Consider the following 12,140-nt stretch of genomic DNA (forward strand, 5'->3'; position numbering starts at 1 on the left):
TTTTAATGAGGATGGGGTGGGAGATGGTGTCAAAGGCCTTGCTGAAGTCCAGAAAGACTACATCCACCGCGACATCTGTGTCCTGCTTTTGTGACCTGATCATAGAAGACAATCAGGTTGGTCTGACATGACCTGCCCCTAATGAAACTGTGCTGGTTGCCCTTGAGCATCATCCCTGCTGCTGGACCATCACGAATGTGCTCCTTGATAGTCTTCTCAAAGAGTTTCCCCAGGATTGAAGTAAGACTAATGGGTCTATAGGTACCCGGGTCCTCCCTCTTCCCTTTTTTAAAGATGGAGACCATGTTGGCTTTCTTCCAGTCATCTGGCACCTGGCCAGAGCACCATGAGTGCTTGTAAAGCCATGCCAGGTGATGCTATTAAGCCACACAAAGTGACATTTTCATCATGTGTACATGGTAATGGTGTCATGTGTATAAGCGCTCAAAAAGGCTAATGTGCTCAATACCTTTTTTACCTCAGTCTTCACAAGCAAGGTCAGCTCCCAGACTATTGCTCCTGGCAGCACAATTTGTGGAGGAAGTGAGCAGCCAACTGTGGCAAGAGGACAGATTAGGGACTATTTATAAAAGCTGGATGTGTACAAGTCCATGGGTCCAGATGTGACGCACCCAAGGATGCTGAAGGAGTTGGCTGATGTGTTTGCAGAGCCATTGGCCATTATCTTTGAAAATTCATGGTGACTGGGAGAAGTCTCAGATGACTGAAAAAGGGCAACTATCATGCCTATCTTTAAGAAAGGGAAGAAGGAGGATCTGGGGAACTACAGACCGATCAACTTCAGCTCAGTCCCTAGAAAAATCATGGAACAGGTGCTCACGGAATTCATTTCTAAGCACTTGGAGGAGAAGGCGGCGAATGGGAACAGTCAGCATGGATTCACCAAGGTAAGTCATGCCTGACCAATCTGATCGCCTTCTATGATGAGATGACTGGCTCAGTGGATGTGGGGACAGCAGTGGAGGTGATAAACTACTGTCTCCCACAACATTCTTGCAAACAAGCTAAGGAAGTACAGGCTGGATGAATGGACTGTAAAGTCGATAAAAAGCTGGTTGAATTGTCAGGCTCAAAGGGTAGTAATCAATGGTTCCCTGTCTAGTTTGCAGCCGATATCGTGTGGAGTGCCCCAGGGGCCAGTTTTGTTCACTATCTTCATCAATGACCTGGAAGATGGGATAGAGTACACCCTCAGTGAGTTTGCAGATGACACCAAGCTTGGGAGACTAGTATATATCCTGGAGAGTAGGGCTTGGATTCAGAGAGACCTCAGATTGGAGGATTGGACCAAAAGAAATCTGATGGGGTTCAATAAGGACAAGAGCAAAGTCCTGCATTTAGGATGGAACAATCCCATGCACCGGGACAGGCTGGGGGTGACTGGCTGGGCAGCAGCTCTGCAAAAAGACCTGGGGGCTACAGTGGTCAATAAGCTGAATATGAGCTAACAATGTGCTTTTGTTGCAAAGAAGGCTAACGGCATATTGGGCTGCACTGGTAAGATTATTGCCAGCAGATCAAGGGAAGTGATTATTCACCTCTGTTTGACACTTGTGAGACCACATCTGGAGTACTGTGCCCAGTTTTGCCCCCCCTGCCCCCACCCCAGAAAGGATGTGGACAAATTGGAGAGAGTCCAGCGGAGGGCGACAAAAATGGTTCAGGGGTTGGGGCACATGCCTTCTGACGAGAGGCTGAGGGAACTGGGCTTATTTAGTCTGGAGAAGAGAAGACTGAAAGGCTGTTATTAAATCCCCTCTAACCCCCTGGTGATAGATGACAGAACAAGGAGCAATGGGCTCAAACTGCAGCAAGGGAAGTTTAGGTTAGATATTAGGAAAAACTTTCTGACTAGGAGAGTAGTAAAGCACTAGAACAGGTTATCCAGAGAGGGTGTGGACTCTCCATCTTTGGAGGTTTTCAAAACCCGACTAGACAAAGCTTTGGTTTGGATGATCTAGTTTGAACTGCTTTTGCTTTGAGCAGGGAGTTGGACTAGATGACATCCTGAGGTCCCTTTTAACCCTAATTTTCTATGATTTTGTGATTCTGAGTGGGAAGGAGGATGCTTATCTGATGTGATGGTCCTATGTAGTCTATGTTGGAGATCAGAGAGGAAGCGTGGTTCAGTGTTGAGTGCATTAGATAGGGTCAGGGAGTCTTACTTTTAATGGCTGTCTGTAACAGAATCCCTGTGTCACTTAGGGCTAGATTTTTAATGGTTGGTAGGTGCTGCAATAAATACCTCTAAAAATGTGACCCTAAGTCACTCTGGCTGCTTACAGACATTAAAAAAAATGGGGTGTTTTACTGGAAGAAGCAGCACATTACTTGGATCTAGCTCTGCAATCAATTGCCATTAGATAAAAGCACCAAAAAAGGCCCACTAAAGCGCCCAATTTATACAGACAGCAGGCGATCTGGATCCAGTGAAAACCACTGCCCTAATCCTACTGTAATGAGGAAGCGCTTTCCTCTCCCTCGTGGGGATTAGGGCAGTGGTTTTCATCCAGACAACTCAGGGTCTGCACACTTTGTCTAAGGGCTCTGCAAAAGATGACTGTGGTCAATGTTCCCTCTAAGGAGTAGTGGTCCATGAGCGTCCTGCTTTGCCTGTGAGCGCGCCGCTTCAGTGGGGTGTGGGACACCTACCGAAAGTCAGCTCCTCACTTTTCACCTGGGGCAGGCACCCTGGGGGCCTTTGGGGCTGGGGCTAGAGGCCTGGGGGGCCTGGCATGGGCTCCACCAGGTCCGGGACACTGCTCCACTCCCCCGCTTCGCCTCAGGGAGGGAGGAGGCACATGGCATCAGGGCTGGGGAGTGGAGGGGAGTGAAATAATAAAAACTGTCAAAGCTTAGGGCAGGCCAGCAACGTGGAAGAGTCTCTGTGCCTGCGGCAACGTGACCCACTGAGCAGCACGTTAAAGATCTTATTTACAAGACTGTGTGTATTTTCCTTTAAAAAAAATAGTTGCTTGTGATGACATGGGTTCCACTGAGCAGGGTGCCCCAAACCAGTGGTTCTCAACTTTTTCTCTCCCATAACTCAGCTAGACCTCTCCCCCCCATCAAAGGTCCTGGCTGAAATCTTTCCAATGATCTCTGAATTTTTCCATGCTGCCAGTGCCCTGACTTTGGCAAACCCACACTAGCCCACACTCAGGCATGTCCCCTTCCCAGCCGGTGTCCTATGCCTACAAAGGACTTGCATCTGTGCAGGTCCCTTTCTTCTCTGGAGCTGAGAAGGCAATTCACAGAGCAGCTTGCCCTGTTGTTCTGCTTTGAAATGTTACAGCCAAATACCAATGCAAAGTTCTCTGGCCATAGAGACAGAGAGGTAGGCAGCCATGTTAGGCTGAAGTCAGGGTAGATTTGTACCTTATAGACTATTAGTTAGCCTATCAGGTGTAAATCTACCCTGCCTTCTTTTATGCCACAGCCTGGAGCTGATCCCAGGAATACAGGAACAGGGAACTGAAAGGGGTGTCCTGGCCCATTGGTTCTGGTCCCCTGTGGTTATAGGCAACCAGAGAGCCTTCAGATTGCCCATTCCAGTCCCTCTCACACATTACAGCCACCAAACACCCTCAGAGGGGGAAACACCCCTACCCACAGGGAAGACAGTGGCACTGCCAACGCTCATCCACTGCAACAGCAGAGAAATTATTAGACGAGTACATGCTCAGGTGTTCCTAGGAAAGTGCAATGCCGATGCCCATGGTCTGCACCAATCTAGCCTAAAGAAAAACCTTCCTGTTTCCACCCCATCTGCTCATCAATGTTTCTCCAACTATATGAGTGGGACCCACCCAAGCTCCAGCCAACGTTCAGTGCTTCAGAGGGCAAAAGAAACCCCTCAAAAGAGCAGCAGCAGCAGCCTCCAAATTCCTCCTCTTGCTGCTGAGAGGTGAACAACACAGCTGCTGTTCAGCCTGCTCTTGGTAGGTGCTTATGTGCTCACCCCAGGATCCCTAACAGGGATGAGCTGGACACATGGAAGGGGGTAGGGAAAACTCCTTGTCCCTAATATTCCCCCTATGTGGTCTCCCAGGGTCAGGTGTAACCAGACCTTTCCTGATCCTCAGCTTTTGGCCCTGCTTATACCTGGAAGTCCTTGCTTCTGAATTAAGACGTGCCAGTGCCCTGCTGTGCTAGAGGAAAATAAGGCCTTTCCAGCCTTCACATGGTCTCTGGAGATGGTCTCACCTCAGGGCTGCAAAGGAAGGGAGAAGAGCAGGGCTGTGCATGCAGGCTAGGAGCCCCTTGCTCTCCACAGGTCGGCACAGTGGGTTGGGCACAACAGGTAAGGGTTTAGAGGTGTGAGTACGTTGTGCCCAATAAAGAGCTATAGAAGAAAACTGTCCAGCCCGGGGCACCAGGGCATGTTTCCCGGTTGTGTTTCTGAACCACAGTATGCAGCTTGCTCTCCCCGTCCCATACTGGCTGCAACACAAGCAGCAGCAAAGAGCAGTAAAATCTTCCCTGGGCTGAAGATCCACCATCATCATTCCTGTCCCGGGCAAGGGACCATCTCAGCTGCCTGAATAGAAGGAGGACGACCCGGCCATTCTGCAGGCCCGTGTAGGCAGACCACCCTTGGTGGGCACCACCAAACCATGCCCTTAGCATTGCCCCTTAGGGTCTTTCTGTTTCTTTTTTTAATTTAATGTTGTGTTTTTTGGAGAAGGCGGAGGAGTAGTGTCATTGTGGGACAGTCACAGCCGTTCTAGAGGAGAAAGAGATGCAGGCTTGGAAGGTAAGTTAGGAGATGGTAGGGGGATCTCCCCTGGGAGTGAGGCAGGGGAGCGGGTGGACAAGAAATGGAAGAAATAGGAAGTTCCTAATACCGGGATGTAAGTGATGGTTGGGATTAGCTGGAGGGTTTTCTGGTACGGGACTTCAGGCCCAGAAGTGGTAGTTAAGGGATGGGGAGTTGGAGATCTCACATTTTAGAAATATGGTCTGGGGAATCTATTGTTTCCTGCCTGTAGGATGGCTGTCTGTTCGTTGTAAGCTGCTCTGATCTTTTTGAATATGGTGGGATATAAATACATGAGCCTTCAGGCCTGTTCTCCACAGGGGACAGGCACCTATACCTCCGACTGGGGAAGCTGCTGAAGCTCCACACCTTTATGAATCAGGCCATGGCTTTTGGTCAGAATGGGCAGGCCTGTATGGTTCAAAGCTGCACCACGCTGAGGTTCCCCTTGCCAACTAGCTCTGAACCAGAACCAGCAAAGCTGGGGCAGGGTGGCACTGCCATAGGCTATACAGCCCTCTCCTCTGCACGGAAGAGGTCTTCAAATGCATACAGGTAATATGGCTGCAAAGAAAGCAGGTGCTATTTTTACAGAGCAGGCAAAAGCCTGGCCTCATTAAATTCAATAGAAATGTTGCTATTAACCTGAGTGGTGCTAGGATTAAACGTAAATGGGTACCAGCCATTCTACCTGTGCCAGAGGACGGTGGTGTGATAGACCCTGGACTGTCATCTTCTGGCTCTGACACGGTCACCACTGGAACCACTTCATGGCTTGGTTTTAGACCTGTTTCTTGCTTATGGATAGTTGTCTCCTTGCTAACAGGTTCTCCTGTGCTCTCTGTCTCGGTGAGTGTGATCTTGACCGGCGATGTGATCAGCGAGGCACTCTGACGGTCACCAAACATTTCCTCTTCCAGTAAGTTCTGTCCTTTGGTCACTTTGGTCTCCTCAAAAGCAGTTTTCGGAGAGATGGAACCGTGCTTCAGCTTGGCAGACGCATCAGGAGACCTATCAAGAAAGCCTGCGCTCTTGTCTTCTGGGCTCGTCTCGCATTTTTCCTGGTATTTGATCTCTTCTGATCTGCTTATGTCAATGTATTTATAAGCTTCTACTTTCATGGGATCTGCTAAAGTTTTGTTGACATCGGTGGATTCTGCGGGAGTCAACTCTATTCCTGAATCGGAGCTAAACAAGCCGTGGGACTCAAACCCAGTCACCTCTTGAATGGCGTGCCCCAGCATGCTAAACCCTTCTGTGCTGTCTGAACAGATGACGTGGCTATTCTCTGGCTGCAAAATCCCCGTGAAGTAGGAAGAATCCCGCGGAGTCGTGTAATGGACATCTGAAATCAGAGTAGTATAGAAGGATGCATCGCCTCCGTTCGGGGCTTTTGTAGACGTGTAATCAAAGAAGTGGGAGGACGCAGGGTCACCTAAAACAAAACACAGGAACAGCACACAGTGAAAAAGCGAACGGGACCTTCAGTTGTTCTGTCAGCAAAGGCACACTCGCCCCAAGGATCAGTGGCTTTTAGGAAGATAAATCTGCAATCAGATTAAGTCGGAGAAAAAGATGAAAGAGTTCCTGGCACGACATACACGCAGGTGAAAGGACACACAGAACACTATGCATGTGCAGCCTAGTTTGAGTCATTTTGCCACAGTCAAACACACCCACAGTCACCGTACCTCCATTCATGGCAACTGAACTTGGAACCTGTGACAGCAAGGGCCAGATCTTATTCGCTTTATGGGATGCCTGAGAGTGATCCTATTCCACCCTACTTGGGTCTCTGAAAAACAGATAACAAATTTAATTTTGTAACACACCATTGTCTTAGCCTTAAGATTAGGTGACAAAAAACAGTGCGAAGAAGCAGGACCCACCCACCGTTTGTGTTAACTGTTCTCAAGCATGGTGGAATAGGATCACACTTAAGCACCCAAATCCAACTTGGGGGCTAGCAGGTGGAGCAGGATCTGGGCCTAACAAGCCCAAACTGTGTCACTGGAGCGAAAGTAGCTGCCGCACTGCTTCGCCGTGCAAAAGCCACATGGTTTAGTGGGCAAGGTATTGGCTTCAACCTCAAATGCAGGGCATTATTCTTGGCTCTGCCACTGAGCTGAGAGAAGTCCTTGGACAAGTCACTCCACATCTCTATGCCTGTTTCCACTCCCATTGTTTGTCTGTCTTGTCTGCTTAGAGTCCAAGGGATGATCTTTGAAAATCTTTAGGCAGCTAAAAATGCAAGCAGTGACCCCGTGAGATGCCCAGAGGCATGGAGTGAAGCGGGTACCTGCGCTTTACTGAAGCCGGTTTGGGAAGCAGGCAGAGGTTAGGGGCTGAACTTGCTCTGGCTCTTCTGCAGATCCTATTAGGTGCCCATAGGATCTGATCTGATGCGATCTTTAGATCCCTTAAATTCTCCTGATAATTAGGCCCCAGGCTCATAACTCTCCACCCTTTTCCTTTTTGAATGGTCTTGTTCTTCTACATCAGAGGGCTCAACCCCCACCCTGTGGGCCAGATCCAGCCTGGGATGCCATGTCATAAATTTGGCAGCAGGACAGCGGTGCCACCACTTTCGTGCTGCCAAGTTTCCAGACCCATGGGGATCCCTGGGCCCTGCATGCTGAGCTGGGTGCCCAATCCCAGTGTGCAGGGATGGGCAGAGGCAATGCCAGGCCCCACAGCCCAATCCTGGTGTGGGGGACCAGAAGGGGATGGCACCAGGCCCCTGGAGCCCAATCCCAGTGCATGGAGGTGGTGCCAGGCCCCCGGGGCCCAATCCTGGTACAGGGGGGCAGGAGGGGGATGGTGATGGCCTCCTGGCATATAGGGATGGGGGTGGCACCAGGCCACCAGGGCCCAGTTCTGGCATACGGAGGCAAGAAGGTGGTAGCACCGGGCCTCCAGGCCCCAATCCTGGTGTGTGGGGCAGGGAGGTGGTGACACTGGACCCCAGGCCCTATTCTGGCACACAGGGCTTGATCCAGCCGATGAACCAGCATTTCTCTTGTTTAGGTCATACCTTTTGTCACCTCTCTTTGTTCCTACCTCACAGCCAGCTCTGTTCCTTTAAGAGACTGCTTTTGTTCACCTGGAGTTAAACACAAGCCATTCTTTTCCTGTTATTTAGTTCAGCCTGTCTCGCTCTTTCCCAGACACTTCTGCTTTTTTGCGCCCCAAAGCTTGTCCAACATTCCTCTCAACTATGCAGCTTGTCCAATAAAAGATATCACAAAAAAACAACAACCCTTGTCTCATACTTTTGTCTCCCTTGGCGCCATTTGTCTCAGCAGGGACTGCAAGGTGCTAATTGTATCACAAATGAATGGTAAGAGTAAAAACACCTGGAAAAAGCAGCGCTTTCAGATACTAAACGAGCGCATCATATAAGCACAGCTTGGGGGACTGCAGCAGTAGCACAAGCGGAGGTGGGCAAGCAGGACATCTGTCCCAGGTGCCGACTTAGAGGAGGCACAAGATGGGCAGTCAGTGCTACCGCTGGCTCAGCCCTGGGCGCAAACGCTGCTTGCTACTTCTCTCATTGTTCGCAGTACCCACAGTCCAGTCCACTCTCTGCTACTGACCTTCTTTGTGGCCCTTGCCAAGTTGCTTAAATTCTTTCTTTCCACAAGTGACTTCTATTTATAGCTGTCTCGACTTTTCAGTTCCCAGCTTTCAAAATCAGGGGCCTTGTTTCCAAACATGCCAGGTCTTCAGGGCCACAAGTGAAGCCTGTGCGAGCTGTAGGGTCCAGACTAGTTCAGACCGATCAGCTTCTGATGGAAAGAGGTTCAAATGCGCTCAGGCCTCATCTAAGCATCAAACTATGTGGCCAAATTCTTAAAAGAAGATAAACAGTGGTATAACCAACAACTGAGGCACCCCAGCCAGAGGTCATGCCTGAACTTTCTCTGCCTTATATAAAATAGGATAACTAGAACATAGACTCATTCATTTAATTCTGTCTTCAGGTGCTACTGGTAACTAGGAAGGTTTCTATCATGCCCTAAAGGTCTGGACAGATTTGTTACTATTTTAAGGATTTCAATTCACTATTAAAAAGAGGTCACAGCAATGGAATGATGAAGCCACAAGTTTGAACCTTCCCTAGAAAATCAAAAGTTGCTAAACTACAACCAGATTGCAGGTGAACACTCTTCAAGGAGAAACAAGTGCTGCAAATAGCAGGTAAACTGTGCGGGGGGAGGCATAAATACCTCTGTATTCAGAGGTGTACTTGGTAGCCGTACACCCCTGAAACATGGAAGATGCTGAATTTTAGCCAATTTTGGATTTTAAACTTCACTGCAGAACAACAAGGAAGTTTTTTTACCTCCCTGCCTGCCATCTGACACTGCCAGGGAAGGAATTCTACCTGATCAACACTTCAAAGCGCTACTCAACACAGCTCACAAAGACACTCCCCCATGCACCCAGAGGGACAGCCTTCCATCTTCATCTCCCTCTGTGCAAAAATGAAGTTTATTTCCTACTTATGGGGACTTTTTACCATCTTGTACCATCTACACTTTTCCCAGAGCCTGACAAAGGGACTTTGATCCTGAAAGCTTGCAGAAAAGGAGAATTTTCTTGCCACTTTCCAGTTGGTCTAATAAAGGTATCATTTTGGAACCAAGAGTTCTAGTTTTTTGTATGTCTGTATTCAGAAAGCTAATTCCTGCTTGGAAAATAAAATTAGCAACAAGTATTTTGCGTGTCAGGGCTCAGCTACAGAGTGAGAAATTCTCCCTTGAGTTTAAATGAGATGTAACCATAAAGATGAAGTAGTCTGAATTCCTGGCTCTTCAAACCTATTACATTTCACTCACTCGCCCCTCTACCAAGTTCAAGAATTTGTGTTTAGCTAAAGCATGGCTCCCAAAAAGGTGCCTAGTCTAGGCTTGAGGACATCATCCCATAGTCTTCTGCACGTGCCAGCCGGTGACATTAATGGGAGTCCTGCGCCTGGCCAGAATACAGGTTTCTCCTTAGTCTGTGGAAATCACCAATTTCTGCTTAGTCTGTGGAAATAGCATAAGGCACATTACAACTGACAATTTGGTCTGCCATACAGCAAGCTTAACAAATGAATGAGGGCCAGGCTGCAAGGACGCTGATCTCAGAGTCAACAGCAGTTAGGGGACAGCCTGTCCCTAGCAGTAGACAACACCTGGGCCTCCTATGGACTTGCAATATGATTTGGGACCTGTTGCAGCCTCTCCATGTCCTAAGTTTGCATGCTTGCTAGATCAAGCTAGCAACATTTTCTTTGCCAGGTACCACATCAACATAGGTCATTACATCTTTTTATTACTGCTATAAACCAAGAATAATTTCACTGAGTTCATTGGCATTACTCTGGATTTACCCCAGCATATGACATCACCCATATTTATTGGTATATGACATAAGTATACAAGTAAACACACCCTTCTCCCCAAAAAACAGCCATCCAAAACTGAGGTGCGTGTCTTAAGCAGGGGCTGAGTTTTCCTTGCTGGAACACAGGCAAGCATGGAGACAGTGCTGCAAGAGGGCTGCTGCTTTTCCAGCCTCAGGGAGGGGGAGAAGGGGCAAAATTCACCCTGCAGGGGCAGAACTACAGTGTTAACCCTTTCATAGCCAAATCTCTGCAGTTAGGATCTCCTGCAGTCATCATTTAACCATGACTGGGAAAAGCATTACTTTCTTCGTTTTGCCTTTCCAATAGAAGAGGCAGAACATCTGGAAAATGTGCCCACTAACACTAGGTAGATTCATGGTGCACTGTGCACTCCACCCAGCCCTGGGTGCTAGGGGAAAGCAAAGCAAGTTGTATGTCATCATCCCCAGGCTGCTTTTTCCCCCAGCTTCAGAGGTGCTCTATACAGGACTGTACCAGGGCGCTACGGTGCCTGCCACTGACAGGTAGTAATAGGGGTTCAGCTGCCCATCACCAGGGCAGCACAGGTGTGGGTTGCCAAGACAACCAGTCTGGTCAGCTGACCGGAAGGGGGCAGGGCCTGGCCTATATAAACAGGGAGGCTGGGGCCAGAGTCAGTTCCCCTCTGGCAGTAGAGGAAGAGGGAGCTCTGTTGGAGCAGCGCAGCCTGATGGTCTGAGCAGTGTCTGCCCAATGATACTGGGCAGAGGAAAACCCCGGTAGGGATATGAACGGAGCTATGGATAGCCAGTCGGCCTGGGATTTGTTGTAACGCAGGAGTGTGAGGTTTTTGTTTTGTGGTTGTTGTGTATAAGACTGGAGGACTGGGCGAGGCTGTAGGGGTGGAGGAGGCCTCATAGGAGCTCCCCAGCAGTGGGGGGGTTCCTAGTGCCTGAGAGGGTGCTGTGTTTTGGGGTGTCCTGACCCCAGCCCCAGTGTGGGCAGCATCGGGAGGAGCTCAGTGTGAGTGCATGCAAGAAGCCCCAGTGGGGCATAAGACCCAGGAAGGCGGGTCTGGGACCAGGTAAGGCTGAGGCCGCCTGAGCCCCATTGTGAGGAGCCTGGTGGGCGTAAGACCCAAGAAGAGGGTCTGGGGGCCAGGTAAGGCCAAGGGGCACCTGTGAGGGTGCAGGTGGGCAATTGGACAGAGCCCCGGTACAGCAAGGCACCGTGCCAAGGAGGGCAGGAAGGCAGCCTCCCTTTAATGATATTTACCAGCAAGATGTGGCGGGCGAGATAGAGGGTGCATTCGGGACCCCATTTGGCACGGTAGGTAGGGGTGCTAGGGGAGGTCACGGCACCCCTAGAAGTCGTCCCTGCCACAAGGACCCAACACCTGGCTCTAAGGAGCTAACCTGACAGTCGGACCAGCCCGACCCGCTTAGCCTCAGCCTTGCTCCTGATGCACTTCCCACATGGGGAACTCCACCCTCCATGAGCAAGGAGAGTGGTTGCTCGTTAAGGGGGCGATCCTCCAAGCCCGAAGGAAGGTAATCCCAACGAGGATCAAAGGGAGCAGGAGAGCACACAAGCCTCCGTGGCTCACCAAAAGCATCCAGGAATGTCTCCTTGCTGAAAAGGAGGCTTACACCCAATGGAAAGAAGGGGTCATCACCAGGGATGACTATTCTGCAGTCGCTCCGAGTTGTAGGGGGGCAGTTAGGAAGGCCAAGGCAAAGATAGAATTAGGACTAGCTACTCAGATTAAGGACAATAAGAAGTCCTTTTTTAAATACGTAGGGGGCAAAAAGAAGGTCCTGGGTAACGTGGAGCCCTTGCAGGACGCATTGGGGAATTTGGTCATCACACCAGATGACATAGCTAACATGCTTAATGATTTCTTTGCCTCTGTCTTCCTAAGTAGGGACCAGAACAGCCACACCTCGAGGCACACCTGGGCCAAAGGTTAGCGTGGAACTAGTTAGG

At 49.6% G+C, this 12,140-nt stretch overlaps 1 protein-coding gene across 3 annotated transcripts in view; it reads right to left on the reverse strand.

Moving 5' to 3' along the window:
* The window catches only part of RTN1 (reticulon 1), a 261,493-nt gene that overhangs the window by 101,620 nt on the left and 147,733 nt on the right, over nt 1-12,140 (reverse strand). For all 3 annotated transcript variants that reach the window (XM_019550913.1, XM_019550914.1, XM_019550912.1), the window contains one exon: nt 5,472-6,215. In XM_019550913.1, coding sequence (XP_019406458.1) covers nt 5,472-6,215 — 744 coding nt within the window. The remainder of the gene's footprint in view (nt 1-5,471; nt 6,216-12,140) is intronic.

The sequence above is a fragment of the Crocodylus porosus genome, unplaced genomic scaffold (genome assembly GCF_001723895.1).
Source record: "Crocodylus porosus isolate Cpor-Errol unplaced genomic scaffold, CroPor_comp1, whole genome shotgun sequence".
NCBI lineage: Eukaryota > Metazoa > Chordata > Crocodylia > Crocodylidae > Crocodylus > Crocodylus porosus.